We start from the raw sequence: 19714 nt of genomic DNA on the forward strand, positions 1-19714 counted from the left end.
GACATATAAAATACTCAGGGGAATTGACAAAGTGGAAATAGATGAAATGTTCACACGTAATAATAACAGAACGAGGGGACATGGGTGGAAACTGGAAACTCAGATGAGTCACAGAGATGTTAGGAAGTTTTCTTTTAGCGTGAGAGTAGTAGAAAAATGGAATGCACTTGGGGAACAGGTTGTGGAAGCAAATACTATTCATACTTTTAAAACTAGGTATGATAGGGAAATGGGACAGGAGTCATTGCTGTAAACAACCGATAGCTAGAAAGGCGGGATCCAAGATTCAATGCTCGATCCTGCAAGCACATATAGGTGAGTACATATAGGTGAGTACACACACGCACGCACACAGGCACTCAAACAATAACATACACGAGCACATAATCACACAGACACACACACACATACACACACCCACACACACACACACATACACACACACACACACACACACACACACACACATACTCAGCCGGCTGTGATATTCAGGGCTGTGAAGGTTTCAGTGACTACATAGCAGGTACTGTAACAAATGGAGGGAAAAAAATTATAGTCGCAGTCATATATAATCCACCACCAAATGACAGAAGACCTAGACAGGAATATGATAGAAACAACATGGCCACCATTAACATAATAGAAAGAGCAGCTTCTGTTGCTAGCAGGAATGGATCTGGACAACTAATTATGGGAGACTTCAACCATGGGAAGATAGATTGGAAGAACAGAGACCCGCATGGAGGACCAGAAACATGGAGAGCTAAGCTGCTGGACGTGGCAACAAGAAACTTTCTAAGCCAGCACACCAAAGAACCAACAAGAATGAGAGGAGAAGATGAACCAACAATGCTTGATTTGATATTTACCCTAAATGAATGGGATATAAGGGAAGTTAAGATGGAAGCGCCCTTGGGAATGAGTGACCACAGTGTATTGAACTTTGAGTACCTGGTAGAACTAGGACTTATCTCCCCCCAAAAAGAACTAGGAATCAAAAGGCTGGCATACCGAAAGGGGAATTATGAACAGATGAGAAGTTTCCTAAGTGAAATACGTTGGGACACAGACCTCAGAGACAAGTCTGTACAGGGTATGATGTTACCCAAAAGTGTCAGGAGGCAGTAAACAGGTTCATCCCGGCCCAAAGGGAAAAATCCGAGAAGCAACAGAAGAATCCATGGTATAATAGGGCATGTATGGAAGCGAAGAAACTGAACGAAAAGGCGTGGAGGAACTTCCGGAATGTTACCCAAAAGTGTCAGGAGGCAGTAAACAGGTTCATCCCGGCCCAAAGGGAAAAATCCGAGAAGCAACAGAAGAATCCATGGTATAATAGGGCATGTATGGAAGCGAAGAAACTGAACGAAAAGGCGTGGAGGAACTTCCGGAATAACAGAACACCAGAAAGCAGAGAGAGATACCAGAGAACCAGGAATGAGTACGTCAGGGTGAGAAGAGAAGCAGAGAAAAATTTTGAAAATGATATAGCAAACAAAGCCAAGATCGAACCAAAGCTACTCCACAGTCACATCAGAAGGAAAACAACAGTGAAAGAACAGGTATTGAAACTTAGAACAGGCGAGGACAGGTATACAGAGAATGACAGAGAGGTGTGTGAGGAACTCAACAAGAGGTTCCAGGAGGTCTTCACAATAGAACAGGGTGAGGTCACTGTGCTAGGAGAAAGGGAGGTAAACCAGGCGGCCTTGGAGGAGTTCGAAATTACGAGAGAGGAGGTCAAGAGACACCTGCTGGATCTGGATGTTAGAAAGGCTGTTGGTCCAGATGGGATCTCACCATGGGTACTGAAAGAGTGTGCAGAGGCACTTTGCTTGCCACTCTCCATAGTGTATAGTAAGTCACTAGAGACAGGAGACCTACCAGAAATATGGAAGACGGCGAATGTGGTCCCAATATACAAAAAGGGCGACAGACAAGAGGCACTGAACTACAGGCCAGTGTCCTTGACTTGTATACCATGCAAGGTGATGGAGAAGATCGTGAGAAAAAACCTGGTAACACATCTGGAGAGAAGGGACTTCGTGACAAATTGCCAACATGGATTCAGGGAGGGTAAATCTTGCCTTACAGGCTTGATAGAGTTCTACGATCAGGTGACACAGATTAAGCAAGAAAGAGAGGGCTGGGCGGACTGCATTTTCTTGGATTGTCGGAAAGCCTTTGACACAGTACCGCATAAGAGGCTGGTACATAAGCTGGAGAGACAGGCAGGTGTAGCTGGTAAGGTGCTCCAGTGGATAAGGGAGAATCTAAGCAATAGGAAGCAGAGAGTTACGGTGAGGGGTGAGACCTCCGATTGGCGTGAAGTCACCAGTGGAGTCCCACAGGGCTCTGTACTCGGTCCTATCTTGTTTCTGATATATGTAAATGATCTCCCGGAGGGTATCGATTCATTTCTCTCAATGTTTGCGGACGATGCTAAAATTATGAGAAGGATTAAAACAGAAGAGGACTGTTTGAGGCTTCAAGAAGACCTAGACAAGCTGAAGGAATGGTCGAACAAATGGTTGTTGGAGTTTAACCCAACCAAATGTAATGTAATGAAGATAGGTGTAGGGAGCACGAGGCCAGATACAAGGTATCATCTGGGAGAGGAAATTCTTCAGGAGTCAGAGAAGGAAAAAGACTTGGGGGTTGATATCACGCCAGACCTGTCTCCTGCAGCACATATCAAGCGGATAACATCAGCGGCATATGCCAGGCTGGCCAACATACGAACGGCATTCAGAAACTTGTGTAAAGAATCATTCAGAACTTTGTATACCACATATGTCAGGCCAATCCTGGAGTATGCAGCCCCAGCATGGAGTCCATATCTAGTCAAGGATAAGACTAAACTGGAAAAGGTTCAAAGGTTTGCCACCAGACTAGTACCCGAGCTGAGGGGTATGAGCTACGAGGAGAGACTACGGGAATTAAACCTCACTTCGCTGGAAGACAGAAGAGTTAGTGGGGACATGATCACCACATTCAAGATTCTGAAGGGGATTGATAGGGTAGATAAAGACAGTCTATTTAACACAAGGGGAACACGCACAAGGGGACACAGGTGGAAACTGAGTGCCCAAATGAGCCACAGAGATATTAGAAAGAACTTTTTTAGTGTCAGAGTGATTGACAATTGGAATGCATTAGGGGGTGATGTGGTGGAGGCTGACTCCATACACAGTTTCAAGTGTAGATATGACAGAGCCCGATAGGCTCAGGAATCTGTACACCTGTTGATTGACGGTTGAGAGGCGGGACCAAAGAGCCAGAGCTCAACCCCCGCAAACACAACTAGGTGAGTACAACTAGGTGAGTACACACACACACACACACACACACACACACACACACACAACCGGCGGGACCAAAGAGCCAGAGATCAAACCCGCAAACACAACTAGGTGAGTACACACACACACACAAACACACACACACACACATACACACACACACACACACACACACACACACACACACACACACACACACACACACACACACACACACACACACACACACACACACACACACACACACACACAGCACACACACACTCACACGCACGCACATAGGCACTCAAACAATAACATAAACGTACACATAAACAAACACACACACACACACTCAAACAATAACATACACATACACATAAACACACACACACACACACACACACACACACACACACACACACACACACACACACACACACACACACACACACACACACACACACACACACACACACACACACACTCAAACAATAACATACACATACACATAAACACACACACACACACACACACACACACACACACACACACACACACACACACACACACACACACACACACACACACACACACACACACACACACACACATAATGAAATAGTCTACTTTCAAGTGTGGTCTAGAGCAGACACTTGCGAGATAGTGTACCGACGCTCAGTGCGCTCAACTCACACCAAAGTATCACCTGTGTACTTCTGTATATTCGACCAAATATATTTATAGTATCTTAGTGTCTGTGTTTAATGTCACCATACTTTACGTAACAATAGAACCGTTACATTACAATTTCACACACAAGGTGAAATACCTTGGGGCACAGACCTCAGAGATAAGTCTGTACAGGGTATGATGGACTATGTTACCCAAAGGTGTCAGGAGGCAGTAAACAGGTTCATCCCGGCCCAAAGGGAAAAATCCGAGAAGCAACAGAAGAATCCATGGTATAATAGGGCATGTATGGAAGCGAAGAAACTGAACAAAAGGGCGTGGAGGAACTTCCGGAATAACAGAACACCAGAAAGCAGAGAGAGATACCAGAGAACCAGGAATGAGTACGTCAGGGTGAGAAGAGAAGCAGAGAAAAGTTTTGAAAATGATATAGCAAACAAAGCCAAGATCGAACCAAAGCTACTCCACAGTCACATCAGAAGGAAAACAACAGTGAAAGAACAGGTATTGAAACTTCGAACAGGCGAGGACAGGTATACAGAGAATGACAGAGAGGTGTGTGAAGAACTCAACAAGAGGTTCCAGGAGGTCTTCACAATAGAACAAGGTGAGGTCACTGTGCTAGGAGAAAGGGAGGTAAACCAGGCGGCCTTGGAAGAGTTCGAAATTACGAGAGAGGAGGTCAAGAGACACCTGCTGGATCTGGATGTTAGAAAGGCTGTTGGTCCAGATGGGATCTCACCATGGATACTGAAAGAGTGTGCAGAGGCACTTTGCTTGCCATTCTCCATAGTGTATAGTAAGTCACTGGAGACGGGAGACCTACCAGAAATATGGAAGACGGCGAATGTGGTCCCAATATACAAAAAGGGCGACAGGCAAGAGGCACTGAACTACAGGCCAGTGTCCTTGACTTGTATACCATGCAAGATGATGGAGAAGATCGTGAGAAAAAACCTGGTAACACATCTGGAGAGAAGGGACTTCGTGACAAATCGCCAACATGGGTTCAGGGAGGGTAAATCTTGCCTTACAGGCTTGATAGAATTCTACGATCAGGTGACAAAGATTAAGCAAGAGAGAGAGGGCTGGGCGGACTGCATTTTCTTGGATTGTCGGAAAGCCTTTGACACAGTACCGCATAAGAGGCTGGTACATAAGCTGGAGAGACAGGCTGGTGTAGCTGGTAAGGTGCTCCAGTGGATAAGGGAGTATCTAAGCAATAGGAAGCAGAGAGTTACGGTGAGGGGTGAGACCTCCGATTGGCGTGAAGTCACCAGTGGAGTCCCACAGGGCTCTGTACTCGGTCCTATCTTGTTTCTGATATATGTAAATGATCTCCCAGAGGGTATCGATTCATTTCTCTCAATGTTTGCAGACGATGCTAAAATTATGAGAAGGATTAAAACAGAAGAGGACTGTTTGAGGCTTCAAGAAGACCTAGACAAGCTGAAAGAATGGTCGAACAAATGGTTGTTAGAGTTTAACCCAACCAAATGTAATGTAATGAAGATAGGTGTAGGGAGCAGGAGGCCAGATACAAGGTATCATCTGGTAGAGGAAATTCTTCAGGAGTCAGAGAAGGAAAAAGACTTGGGGGTTAATATCATGCCAGACCTGTCTCCTGCAGCACATATCAAGCTGATAACATCAGCGGCATATGCCAGGCTGGCCAACATACGAACGGCATACAGAAACTTGTGTAAAGAATCATTCAGAACTTTGTATACCACATATGTCAGGCCAATTCTGGAGTATGCAGCCCCAGCATGGTGTCGATATGTAGTCAAGGATAAGACTAAACTGGAAAAGGTTCAAAGATTTGCCACCAGACGAGTACCCGAGCTGAGAGGTATGACCTACGAGGAGAGACTGCGGGAATTGAACCTCACTTCGCTAGAAGACAGAAGAGTTAGGGGGGACATGATCACTACATTCAATATTCTCCAGGGAATTGATAGGGTAGATAAAGACTTTATCTAGATAAAGATAAAGATGGTAGATAAAGACTTAAAGATAGGGTAGATGGAACTTTTTTAGTGTCAGAGTGGTTGACAAATGGAATGCATTATGGGGTGATGTGGTGGAGGCTGGCTCCATACACAGTTTCAAGTGTAGATATGATAGAGCCCAATAGGCTCAGGAATCTGTACACCTGTTGATTGACGGTTGAGAGGCGGGACCAAAGAGCCAGAGCTCAACCCCCGCAAAAACAACTAGGTGAGTACAACTAGGTGAGTACATCCAAAAACCACATCCCGCAACCAAACCCCACAAACACACCCCACAGCCACACCCTACAACCACACCCCACAACCACACCCCACAACCAGACCCCACTACTACTCCTACAACCCCACCCCACAACAACACCTCACAACCACACCCCACAACCTCACTCTACAACCACACCCCACAACCACACAAATAACCACACCCGACAACCACACCCCACAACCACACCTCACAACCACACACAACCACACTATACAACCACACCACAACACCTTAACCCACAACCACACCCAACAACAACACTCCACAACCACACCCTAAAACCACATCTCAATACCTCACTCCACAACACCACCCCGCAACCCCACCCCACAACCACACCCGACAACTACACCCCACAACCACACCCTACAACCACTCCCCACAACCACACCCTCCAGCCACACCCCACAACCACGCCCCACGACCACACCCCTCAACTACTCCAAACTACCACACCCCACAACCACACCCTACAACCACATCCCAAAACCACTTCCCACAACCACACCACACAACCACACCCCGCAACCACACCCTACAACCAAACCCCACAACCAAACCACAACACCTTAATCCACAACCAAACCCTACAACCACACCTCACAACCACACCCCACAACTACACCCCACAACCACACCCCACAACCTCACCCCACAACCACACCCCACAACCACACCCCACAAACACACCACACAACCACACATTACAACACTCCACAACCACACCTCACTACCTCACCTAACAACCACACCCCCCAAAGCACACGCCACGATAGCGCGCAGGACTCGTAATTCTGTGACGAGGGTTCGATTCCCGCACCAGGCAGAAACAAATGGGCAAAGTTTCTTTCACCCTGAATGCCCCCCTGTTTAGTTAGTCACGGGCTGCTTCCTGGTGTGTGTGTGTGTGTGTGTGTGTGTGTGTGTGTGTGTGTGTGTGTGTGTGTGTGTGTGTGTGTGTGTGTGTGTGTGTGTGTGTGTGTGTGTGTGTGTGTGTGTGTGTGTGTGTGTGTGTGTGTGTGTGTGTGTGTGTGTGTGTGTGTGTGTGTGTGTGTGTGTGTGTGTGTGTGTGTGTGTGTGTGTGTGTGTGTGTGTGTGTGTGTGTGTGTGTGTGTGTGTGTGGTGTGTGTGTGTGTGTGTGTGTGTGGTGTGTGTGTGTGTGTGTGTGTGTGTGTGTGTGTGTGTGTGTGTGTGTGTGTGTGTGTGTGTGTGTGTGTGTGTGTGTGTGTGTGTGTGTGTGTGTGTGTGTGTGTGTGTGTGTGTGTGTGTGTGTGTGTGTGTGTGTGTGTGTGTGTGTGTGTGTGTGTGTGTGTGTGTGTGTGTGTGTGTGTGTGTGTGTGTGTGTGTGTGTGTGTAGGAAAACAAAAGTTGTCAGTAATACAGTTGATTGACAGTTGACAGGTGGGCCTAAAGAGCATAGCTCAACCCCTGCAAACACAACTAGGTGAATACTCAGGTACACAAACATTAACATACAAGTATACACACACACACACTCAGGTACACAAATAATAACATATATACACAAACAATAACATACACACACACTCAGGTACACAAACAATAACACACTCACACTCAGGTACACAAACAATAACATACACGTATACACAAACACACACTCAGGCAAACAAACAATAACATACACAAACACACACACACTCAGGCACACAAACAATAACATACACAAACACACACTCAGGCACACAAACAATAACATACACAAACACACACTCAGGCACACAAACAATAACATACACAAACACACACTCAGGCAAACAAACAATAACATAAACACACACACACACACTCAGGCACACAAACAATAACATACACAAACACACACTCAGGCAAACAAACAATAACATAAACACACACACACTCAGGCACACAAACAATAACATACACACACACTCAGGCACACAAACAATAACATAAACACGTACACACTCAGGTACACAAACAATAACATAAACACACACACACTCAGGTACACAAACAATAACATACACAAGCACACACTCAGGCACACAAGCAATAACATAAACACGTACACACTCAGGTACACGAACAATAACAATAACATAAACACAAACACACACAGGCACACAAACAATAACATACACAAACACACACTCAGGCACACAAACAATAACATACACAAACACACACTCAGGCACACAAGCAATAACATAAACACACACACACTCAGGCAAACAAACAATAACATAAACACACACACACACACTCAGGCACACAAACAATAACATACACAAACACACACTCAGGCAAACAAACAATAACATACACAAACACACACACAGGCACACAAACAATAACATAAACACACACACAGGCACACAAGCAATAACATAAACACACACACACTCAGGCAAACAAACAATAACATACACAAACACACACTCAGGCAAACAAACAATAACATACACAAACACACACTCAGGCACACAAACAATAACATACACAAACACACACTCAGGCAAACAAACAATAACATACACAAACACACACACAGGCACACAAACAATAACATAAACACACACACACTCAGGCAAACAAACAATAACATATACATGCAAACACACACACAAGCCAGGATGAACAAACAATGGTCTTCCTGGTTCAGGTGTTTGTTAAGGTCATTATCACCGTCGTGCACTAATATAATCATCAAGTGATAACATTAACTTTATTATATTATACAAATGGTCCCTTAAAGGAGAAAGTTAACAATAGTTCCTACAGGAATATATTGTTAATGGCGGACAATACGGACAATATCCTCGCCCCAAGACGTCATCTGTGAAGACCAAACTTACCTGACCGGAGATCATTGTCTCTGTCCAGGGTGGAGAACTTTATCCCACTGAGGTTATCGTGCCGTACAAGGACGTCCCCCATGGTACTCTCTTCCTGGTACCCGTCCACCAGCAGCTGGTACCTGGTCCATGGTAGGAGATGGTAGGAGTAGTGTGGGTGGTGGTGCTGGGGGGTGGTGGTGGGGGGTGGTGTGGGTGATGAAGGTGGAGGGTGGTGGTGACGGTGGAGGGTGGTGTGGGTGGTGATGGTGGATGGTAGTGTGGGTGGTGATGGTGGAGGGTGGAGTGGTTTATGATGGTGGAGGGGTGGTGTGGGTGGTGATGATGGAGGGGTGGTGGAGGGGTGGTTTTGGTGGTGATGGTGGAAGGTGGAGAGGTTGGTGATGGTGGAGGTGTGGTGTAAGTGGTGATGGTGGAGGGTGGAGTGGTTGGTGATGGTGGAGGGGTGGTGTGGGTGGTGGTGGTGGTGATGGTGGAGGGTTGGTGTGCGTGGTGGTGGTGTAGGGGTGATGTGGGTGGTGATGGTGGAGGGTTGGTGTGGGTGATGATGGTGGAGGGATGGTGTGGGTGGTGATGGTGGAGGGTTGGTGTGGGTGCTGTTGGTGAAGGGTGGTGTGGGTGGTGATGGTGGAGGGGTGGTGTGGGTGGTGATGGTGGAGGGTGGAGTGGTTGGTGATGATGGAGGGGTTTTGTGGGTAGTAGTGGTGGTGTAGGGTGATGTGGGTGGTGAAGGTGGAGGGTTGGTGTGGGTGGTGATGGTGGAGGGATGGTGTGGGTGGTGGTGGTGGAGGGGTGGTGGTGGTGGAGGGGTGGTGTGGGTGGTGATGGTGAAGGGTTGGAGTGGGTGGTGATGGTGGAGGGTGGAGTGGTTGGTGATGGTGGAGGGGTGGTGTGGGTGGTGGTGGTGGAGGGGTAGTGTGGGTGGTGGTGGTGTAGGGGTGGTGTGGGTGGTGATAGTGGAGGGTTGGTGTGGGTGGTGATGGTGGAGGGTTGGTGTGGGTGGTGGTGGTGAAGGGTGGTATGGGTGGTGATGGTGGAGGGTTGGTGTGGGTGGTGATGGTGGAGGGATGGTGTGGGTGGTGGTGGTGGAGGAGTGGTGTGGGTGGTGATGGTGGAGGGTTGGTGTGGGTGGTGATTGTGGAGGGTGGAATGGTTGGTGATGGTGGAGGGGTGGTGTGGGTGGAGGTGGTGGAGGGGTAGTGTGGGTGGTGGTGGTGTAGGGGTGGTGTGGGTGGTGATGGTGGAGGGTTGGTGTGGGTAGTGATGGTGGAGGGTCGGTGTGGGTGGTGGTGGTGAAGGGTGATGTGGGTGGTGATGGTAGAGGGGTGGTGTGGGTGGTGATGGTGGAGGGGTGGTGTAGGTGGTGGTGGTGGAGGGTGGTGTGGGTGGTGATGGTGGAGGGTGGAGTGGTTGGTGATGGTGGAGGGATGGTGTGGGTGGTGGTGTAGGGGTGGTGTGGGTGGTGATGGTGGAGGGTTGGTGTGGGTGGTGTGGGTGGTGATGGTGGAGGGATGGTGTGGGTGGTGGTGGTGGAGGGGTGGTGTGGGTGGTGATGGTGGAGGGGTGGTGTGGGTGGTGATGGTGAAGGGTGGTGTGGGTGGTGATAGTGGAGGGGTGGTGTGGGTGTTGGTGGTGGAGGGTGGTGAAGGTGGTGATGGTGGAGGGGTGGAGTGGTTGGTGATGGTGGAGGGGTGGTGTGGGTGGTGGTGATGGAGGGGTAGTGTGGGTGGTTGTGGTGTAGGGGTGGTGTGGGTGGTGATAATGGAGGGTTGGTGTGGGTGGTGATGGTGGAGGGTTGGTGTGGGTGGTGATGGTGGAGAAGTGGTGTGGGTGGTGGTGGTGGAGGGTGGAGTGGATGGTGATGGTGGAGGGGGTGGTGTGGGTGGTGATGGTGGAGGGGTGGTGTGGATGGTGATGGTGGAGGGTGGAGTGGCTGGTGATGGTGGAGGGGTGGTGGTGGTGGAGGGGTAGTGTGGGTGGTGATGGTGGAGGGTGGAGTGGTTGGTGATGGTGGAGGGGGGTGTGGGTGGTGGTGGTGGAGGGGTGGTGTGGGTAGTGATGGTGGAGGGTGGAGTGGTTAGTGATGGTGGAGGGGTGGTGTGGGTGGTGATGGTGGAGGGGTCGTGTGGGTGGTGATGGTGGAGAGTTGGTGTGGGTGGTGATGGTGGAGGGTGGAGTAGTTGGTGATGGTGGAGGGGTGGTGTGGGTGGTTGTGGTGGAGGAGTAGTGTGGGTGGTGGTGGTGTAGGGGTGGTGTGGGTGGTGATGGTGGAGGGTTGGTGTGGGTGGTGATGGTGGAGGGTTGGTGTGGGTGGTAGTGGTGAAGGGTGGTGTGGGTGGTGATGGTGGAGGGGTGGTGTGGGTGGTGATGGTGGAGGGGTGGTGTAGGTGGTGGTGGTGGAGGGTGGTGTGGGTGGTGATGGTGGAGGGTGGAGTGGTTGGTGATGGTGGAGGGATGGTGTGGGTGGTGGTGGTGGTGTAGGGGTGGTGTGGGTGGTGATGGTCTAGGGTTCGTGTGGGTGGTGATGGTGGAGGGATGGTGGGGGTGGTGGTGGTGGAGGGGTGGTGTGGGTGGTGATGGTGGAAGGTGGTGTGGGTGGTGGTGGTGGAGGGTGGTTTGTGTGGTGATGTTGGAGGGGTGGTGTAGATGGTGGTGGTGGAGGGTGGTGGAGGGTGGTGTGGGTGGTGGTGGTGGAGGGGTGGTGTGGGTGGTGGTGGTGGAGGGGTAGTGTAGATGAGGATGGTGGAGGGTGGAGTGGTTGGTGATGGTGGAGGGTGGAGTGGTTGGTGATGGTGGAGGGTGGTGTGGGTGGTGGTGGTGGAGGGGTGGTGTGGTTGGTGGTGTTGGAGGGGTGGTGTGAGTGAGGATGGTGGAGGGTGGAGTGGTTGGTGATGGTGGAGGGGTGGTGTGGATGGTGATATTGGAGGGGGTGGTGTGGGAGGGGATAGTGGAGGGTGGTGTGGGTAGTGATGGTGGAGGGTTTGTTTTGGTGGTGATTGTGACGGGTTGGTGTGGGTGGTGATGGTGGAGGGGTTGTGTTGGTGGTGATGGTGGAGGGTGGTGTGGGTGGTGATGGTGGAGGGGGTGTGGGTGGTAATGGTGGAGGGGGTGTGGGTTGCGGTATTGGAGGGGTAGTGTGGGTGGTGATGATGGAGGGAGTTGTGGGTGGTGATGGTGGAGGGTGGTGTGGGTGGTGATGGTGGAGGGTGGAGTGGTTAGTGACGGTGGAGGGGTGGTGTGGGTGGAGATGGTGGAGGGTGGTGTGGGTGGTGTTGGTGGAGGGGTGGTGTGAGTGGTGATGGTGGAGGGTGGAGTGGATTATGATGGTAGAGGTGTTGTGTGGGTGGTGATGGTAGAGGGTTGGTGTGGGTGGTGATGGTGGAGGGTTGGTGTGGGTGGTGGTGATGGAGGGGTGGTGTGGGTGGTGGAGGGGTGGTTTTGGTGGTGATGGTGGAAGGTGGAGAGGTTGGTGATGGTGGAGGTGTGGTGTGGGTGGTGATGGTAGAGGGTTGGTGTGGGTGGTGATGGTGGAGGGTTGGTGTGGGTGATGATGGTGGAGGGATGGTGTGGGTGGTGGTGGTGTAGGGGTGGTGTGGGTGGTGATGGTGGAGGGTTGGTGTGGGTGATGATGGTGGAGGGATGGTGTGGGTGGTGGTGGTGGAGGGGTGGTGTGGGTGGTGATGGTGGAGAGTTGGTGTGGGTGGTGATGGTGGAGGGTGGAGTGGTTGGCGATAGTGGAGGGGTGGTGTGGGTGGTGGTGGTGGAGGGGTAGTGTGGGTGGTGGTGGTGTAGGGGTGGTGTGGGTGGTGATGGTGGAGGGTTGGTGTGGGTGGTGATGGTGGAGGGTTGGTGTGGGTGGTAGTGGTGAAGGGTGGTGTGGGTGGTGATGGTGGAGGGGTGGTGTGGGTGGTGATGGTGGAGGGATGGTGTAGGTGGTGGTGGTGGAGGGTGGTGTGGGTGGTGATGGTGGAGGGTGGAGTGGTTGGTGATGGTGGAGGGGTTTTGTGGGTGGTGGTGGTGGTGTAGGGGTGGTGTGGGTGGTGATGGTGGAGGGTTGGTGTGGGTGGTGATTGTGGAGGGATGGTGTGGGTGGTGGTGGTGGAGGCGTGGTGTGGGTGGTGATGGTAGAGGGTTGGTGTGGGTGGTGATGGTGGAGGGTGGAGTGGTTGGTGATGGTGGAGGGGTGGTGTGGGTGGGTATGGTGGAGGGTTGGTGTGGGTGGTGATGGTGGAGGGTTGGTGTGGGTGGTGATGGTGGAGGGTTGGTGTGGGTGGTGATGGTGGAGGGTTGGTGTGGGTGGTGGTGATGAAGGGTGGTGTGGGTGGTGGTGGTGTAGGGGTGGTGTGGGTGGTGATGGTGGAGGGTTGGTGTGAGTGATGATGGTGGAGGGTGGAGTGGTTGGTGATGGTGGAGGGGTGGTGTGAGTGATGATGGTGGAAGGTGGAGTGGTTGGTGATGGTGGAGGGGTTTTGTGGGTGGTGGTGTTGGTGTAGGGGTGGTGTGGGTGGTGATGGTGGAGGGTTGGTGTGGGTGGTGATGGTGGAGGGTTGGTGTGGGTGGTGATGGTGGAGGGGTAGTGTGGGTGGTGGTGGTGTAGGGGTGGTGTGGGTGGTGATGGTGGAGGGTGGAGTGGTTGGTGATAGTGGAGGGGTGGTGTGGGTGGTGGTGGTGGAGGGGTAGTGTGGGTGGTGGTGGTGTAGGGGTGGTGTGGGTGGTGATGGTGGAGGGTTGGTGTGGGTGGTGATGGTGGAGGGTTGGTCTGGGTGGTGGTGGTGAAGGGTGGTGTCGGTGATGGTGGTGTAGGGGTGGTGTGGGTGGTGATGGTGGAGGGTTGGTGTGAGTGATGATGGTGGAGGGTGGAGTGGTTGGTGATGGTGGAGGGGTGGTGTGAGTGATGATGGTGGAGGGTGGAGTGGTTGGTGATGGTGGAGGGGTTTTGTGGGTGGTGGTGTTGGTGTAGGGGTGGTGTGGGTGGTGGTGGTGGAGGGGTGGTGTGGGTGGTGATGGTGGAGAATTGGTGTGGGTGGTGATGGTGGAGAGTTGGTGTGGGTGGTGATGGTGGAGGGTTGGTGTGGGTGGTGATGGTGGAGTGGTGGTGTGGGTGGTGATGGTGGAGAGTTGGTGTGGGTGGTGATGGTGGAGGGTGGAGTGGTTGGTGATAGTGGAGGGGTGGTGTGGGTGGTGGTGGTGGAGGGGTAGTGTGGGTGGTGGTGGTGTAGGGGTGGTCTGGGTGGTGATGGTGGAGGGTTGGTGTGGGAGGTGATGGTGGAGGGTTGGTGTGGGTGGTGGTGGTGAAGGGTGGTGTGGGTTGTGATGGTGGAGGGGTGGTGTGGGTGGTGATGGTGGAGGGATGGTGTAGGTGGTGGTGCTGGAGGGTGGTGTGGGTGGTGATGGTGGAGGGTGGAGTGGTTGGTGATGGTGGAGGGGTTTTGTGGGTGGTGGTGGTGGTGTAGGGGTGGTGTGGGTGGTGATGGTGGAGGGTTGGTGTGGGTGGTGATGGTGGAGGGATGGTGTGGGTGGTGGTGGTGGAGGCGTGGTGTGGGTGGTGATGGTAGAGGGTTGGTGTGGGTGGTGATGGTGGAGGGTGGAGTGGTTGGTGATGATGGAGGGGTGGTGTGGGTGGGTATGGTGGAGGGTTGGTGTGGGTGGTGATGGTGGAGGGTTGGTGTGGGTGGTGATGGTGGAGGGTTGGTGTGGGTGGTGATGGTGGAGGGTTGGTGTGGGTGGTGGTGATGAAGGGTGGTGTGGGTGGTGGTGGTGTAAGGGTGGTGTGGGTGGTGATGGTGGAGGGTTGGTGTGAGTGATGATGGTGGAGGGTGGAGTGGTTGGTGATGGTGGAGGGGTGGTGTGAGTGATGATGGTTTAAGGTGGAGTGGTTGGTGATGGTGGAGGGGTTTTGTGGGTGGTGGTGTTGGTGTAGGGGTGGTGTGGGTGGTGATGGTGGAGGGTTGGTGTGGGTGGTGATGGTGGAGGGTTGGTGTGGGTGGTGATGGTGGAGGGGTAGTGTGGGTGGTGGTGGTGTAGGGGTGGTGTGGGTGGTGATGGTGGAGGGTGGAGAGGTTGGTGATAGTGGAGGGGTGGTGTGGGTGGTGGTGGTGGAGGGGTAGTGTGGGTGGTGGTGGTGTAGGGGTGGTGTGGGTGGTGATGGTGGAGGGTTGGTGTGGGTGGTGATGGTGGAGGGTTGGTCTGGGTGGTGGTGGTGAAGGGTGGTGTGGGTGATGGTGGTGTAGGGGTGGTGTGGGTGGTGATGGTGGAGGGTTGGTGTGAGTGATGATGGTGGAGGGTGGAGTGGTTGGTGATGGTGGAGGGGTGGTGTGAGTGATGATGGTGGAGGGTGGAGTGGTTGGTGATGGTGGAGGGGTTTTGTGGGTGGTGGTGTTGGTGTAGGGGTGGTGTGGGTGGTGGTGGTGTAGGGGTGGTGTGGGTGGTGATGGTGGAGGGTTGGTGTGGGTGGTGATGGTGGAGAATTGGTGTGGGTGGTGATGGTGGAGGGTTGGTGTGGGTGGTGATGGTGGAGGGTGGAGTGGTTGGTGATAGTGGAGGGGTGGTGTGGGTGGTGGTGGTGGAGGGGTAGTGTGGGTGGTGGTGGTGTAGGGGTGGTCTGGGTGGTGATGGTGGAGGGTTGGTGTGGGAGGTGATGGTGGAGGGTTGGTGTGGGTGGTGGTGGTGAAGGGTGGTGTGGGTTGTGATGCTGGAGGGGTGGTGTGGGTGGTGATGGTGGAGGGATGGTGTAGGTGGTGGTGCTGGAGGGTGGTGTGGGTGGTGATGGTGGAGGGTGGAGTGGTTGGTGATGGTGGAGGGGTTTTGTGGGTGGTGGTGGTGGTGTAGGGGTGGTGTGGGTGGTGATGGTGGAGGGTTGGTGTGGGTGGTGATGGTGGAGGGATGGTGTGGGTGGTGGTGGTGGAGGGGTAGTGGTGGTGGAGGGGTGGTGTGGGTGGTGATGGTGGAGGGTTGGTGTGGGTGGTGATGGTGGAGGGGGGAGTGGTTGGTGATGGTGGAGGGGTTGTGTGGGTGGTTATGGTGGAGGGGTTGTGTGGTTTGTGGTGGTGTAGGGGTGGTGTGGGTGGTGATGGAGGATGGGTGGTGTGGGTGGTGGTTTTGGAGGGTGGTGTGCATGGTGATTGTGGAGGGGTGGTGTAGGTGGTGGTGGTGGAGGGTGGTGTGGGTGGTGATGGAGGAGGGTGGTGTGGGTGGTGATGGTGGAGGGGTCGTGTGGGTGGTGATGGTGTAGGGGTGGTGTGGGTGGTGATGGTGGAGGGGTGGTGTGGGTGGTGGTGGTGGAGGGTGGTGTGGGTAGTGATGGTGGAGGGGGCTTTGAGTGGTGGAAGTGGAGGGTGGTGTGGGTGGTGATTGTGGAGGGTGGTGTGGGTGGTGATGGTGGAGGGGTGGTGCGGGTGGTGGTAGTGGAGGGGTGGTGTGGGTGGTGATGATGGAGGGGTGGGGTGGATGGTGGTGGTGGAGGGTTTGTGTTGGTGGTGATGGTGGAGGGGTGGTGTGGATGGTGGTGGTGGAGGGTTGGAGTTGGTGGTGATGGTGGAGGGGTGGTGTGCATGGTGATTGTGTAGGGATGGTGTAGGTGGTGTTGGTGGTGGGTGGTGTGGGTGGTGATGGAGGATGGGTAGTGTTGGTGGTAGTGGTGGAGGGTGGTGTGCATGGTGATTGTGTAGGGGTGGTGTAGGTGGTGGTGGTGGTGGACGGTGGTGTGGGTGGTGATAGTGGAGGGGTGGTGTTGGTGGTGGTGGAGGGTGGTGTAGGTGTTGGTGGTGGATGGTGGTGTGGGTGGTGGTGGTGGAGGGCTGGTGTGGGTGGTGGTGGTGGAGGGGTGGTGTTGGTGGTGGTGGTGGAGGGTGGTGTGCATGGTGATTGTGGAGGGGTGGTGTAGGTGGTGGTGGTAGTGGACGGTGGTGTGGGTGGTGATAGTGGAGGGGTGGTGTTGGTGGTGATTTTGGAGGGGTTGTGTGGGTGGTGGTGGTGGAGGGGGTGGTGTGGGTGGTGATGGTGGAGGGGTGGTGTGGGTGATGGTCGAGGGGTGGTATGGGTGGTGATGGTGGAGGGGTGGTGTGGATGGTGATAATGGAGGGGGGTTGTAACACTGTAAAGTGTTTGGTTTAGTTTATTTAAAATATATATAGAGTACACGAGTCACAGACAAGGATCTGAGAGGCGCCAGTTGTCTGCCTGAGATCTCACACCTCTAACCGTTAATGACCCCAAGTGACCTGAGGTCAGATCATGAGAATTTCACCTTGCTTCCGCTAAGCGTATAATTGGAGCCGGGTAGCCTTCAAACATGCCGACGTTTAAGGAGTGGCTTGGTAGTGCCGGAGGCTATCTACTTGTGGGCGGAGTTAGCTACTAGGTTCCCCAATATAAACTCGGAGAGCTATCGAGCATCAAGGATTAACAGACAGAACAGCACACGAGCCAGGAGAGAGGAGACGACGTCCCTAGCAGGGAGGCTGTCGGCCGGCAAGGGCGAGACAGTCTCTGTCAAGCTACAGACCCCCCCCCCCCTCTCTATTCAACTTAGACTCAGTCCTCGGTGAGTGAACATTAAGGTGACTTGTCGTGTTTTACAAGTGTTGTGTGACGATCAGGGGCAGTCAAGTTGTAGGGTTCTCGAATTCTTGGAGGATGACTCACTTTGAATATTAATCGTTAACATTTTAATTGGATTGCTTAAGTTATGATACTTATCATGAAAAATATAATTGTTGAATTTATTATTTAAATGGTCTTTCACTGTGTTCCCTAGAGAATTGAGTTGAGGTGAGAAAGCCTCTGTGGTTACTGGTTTCATGGTTTAGAATGAGTACATGATAAAGATGGGAACTACTAATAATGAACTCATGATAACATCTTTGGTGAATTTTGTGATACAGGCAAGTTCCATTCCTTGTCTTGTATGTAATGATCATGAATGGATGGTGGCAGCATTTCGTCTTCTACTATCTACTCTTCTACTTCTATCTACTCTTCTACTACTACCTATCTACACCTCTCCCTCCACCCCTCTCTGAACTCTCACTTTCAACTAATGACCCTCCTCGCTCCTCCCACCTCCCTACCTCTCACCCCAAACCCTCACTAATTACTTCACTTTTCATTTCTTTCCTTTCGTTTCCTCTTATACGTTTGTGGCAATGATTCTGTATTTCTAGAGTTCTCTCTGGAGTTTCGGGTAACTGATCAAGTGACGGCGCCTTGTGGTCTTAGCACCTAGGTAGTCAAATACCTAGGTTAAAAGGTGTTGAACGAGAGAGGTTGCCTTAGGATCTCTGGGAGTGCTCTAGAATAGTTAGCTAACTGGGGGGTGGAATAATGGACAAGATAGAGCTATTTCCCCCTCTCCCCGTTACAATGATGGCAGCGGTGTTGAACAATGTTGTAGGTAGTTGGTGTTCTTTTAACATTGTTCAGTCCCACGTGTCTTTTGCCGCTCAGGCGCTATCAGGGAGATCTTGACAGGTATTTAATATTCGCGATTTAGCGAGTTTTTCAGGTTAGGAGATAGTGATTCTCTGCCGTTGTGGTTTAGTGAGTTTGTGAGTTTTGTGAAGTTCAGGGAATGTTCACCAGAACTTGCGTGTGTTGTGATTTATGTTAGTAATAAGATTTGGCGATTTGGGAACTTAGCGGTGTTGGTAGTGCAGGTCAGCTGAGTGTGACAGGTGACCTCGCATGTCCCACGGGGACACCCAGCCGCCGCTGGTCTCCAGGTCAGTGGGGAGTGGCAGGTGTAGTTTTTAAGTAGTGGTTCTGCTCAGATTATTGCGATCGACTGTTTTACTCCATTTGAACGCAATAACCCGAGGTGTACTGGTATTGTACAGCATACTAGGGGGAGGCTTAGTATGTCAGTAGACTTCACGTTGGGGACGCTTGACGTTAGATAGTCTGGTCACAGGGGGTGGCAACAGTTTGGAGTTGTTGACCGGCGGAGATGCTAGGGAGACACTCTGGGTCACGTAGGTGGCTGTAGGTTAAGGGTGGGAGTAACGTTTAATTATGTACTTAAGATTAGGAACGGTACAGTTAAGTTAGGCTAGCGTTTTGTCTATTAGTGTTGATTTTTTTTTGTGTGACAAGTTAAAAGTAGTGATGACCTTATTCTCTCTTCTCTAACTTTACTCTGTTACTGTTTTATGTTCCACCAAGTCAATATCATTCAGAGTTAATTGGATTATTAAAATTTAAGTGTAGTTGTTGCCAGGAGGAGAGCTTATAATTGGACTGTGTGAACCCTATACAAACTACAGGGTCACACAACAAGTTGGAACACGGGTATTGTCGCCTTTATGTTCACCCACAGGTGGGAGCCAGAAGAGAGGAGAAACGCACATACAGAAGAGGGAGACGGCTGCTGTGTACCATACTCACGGGCGTTTATCACCACCACCACGACCAGCCCACTACCTGGAGGTCATGGCTCCACCACCACCACCACCCCAGGGGACCCCAAGATGCAGCCCTCTCGGTCGGTCAACATTGGTCTACCCAGTGGACCCCAAGACGGACGGACCCCAGGGGACCCCAAGACGGACGGACCCCAGGGGACCCCAAGACGGACGGACCCCCAGTGGACCCCAGGTCGTTCTGCAGACGACCCCAGACGACCCAGTA

At 52.0% G+C, this 19714-nt stretch overlaps 1 protein-coding gene across 1 annotated transcript in view; it reads right to left on the reverse strand.

The window, feature by feature from the left end:
* LOC138351625 (ficolin-1-like) overlaps positions 1-19714 on the reverse strand; it is a 228286-nt gene that overhangs the window by 19399 nt on the left and 189173 nt on the right. Inside the window, exon 6 of the mRNA XM_069303623.1 lies at positions 9092-9213. Coding sequence (XP_069159724.1) covers positions 9092-9213 — 122 coding nt within the window. The remainder of the gene's footprint in view (positions 1-9091; positions 9214-19714) is intronic.

The sequence above is a fragment of the Procambarus clarkii genome, chromosome 50 (genome assembly GCF_040958095.1).
Source record: "Procambarus clarkii isolate CNS0578487 chromosome 50, FALCON_Pclarkii_2.0, whole genome shotgun sequence".
NCBI classification, from domain to species: domain Eukaryota; kingdom Metazoa; phylum Arthropoda; class Malacostraca; order Decapoda; family Cambaridae; genus Procambarus; species Procambarus clarkii.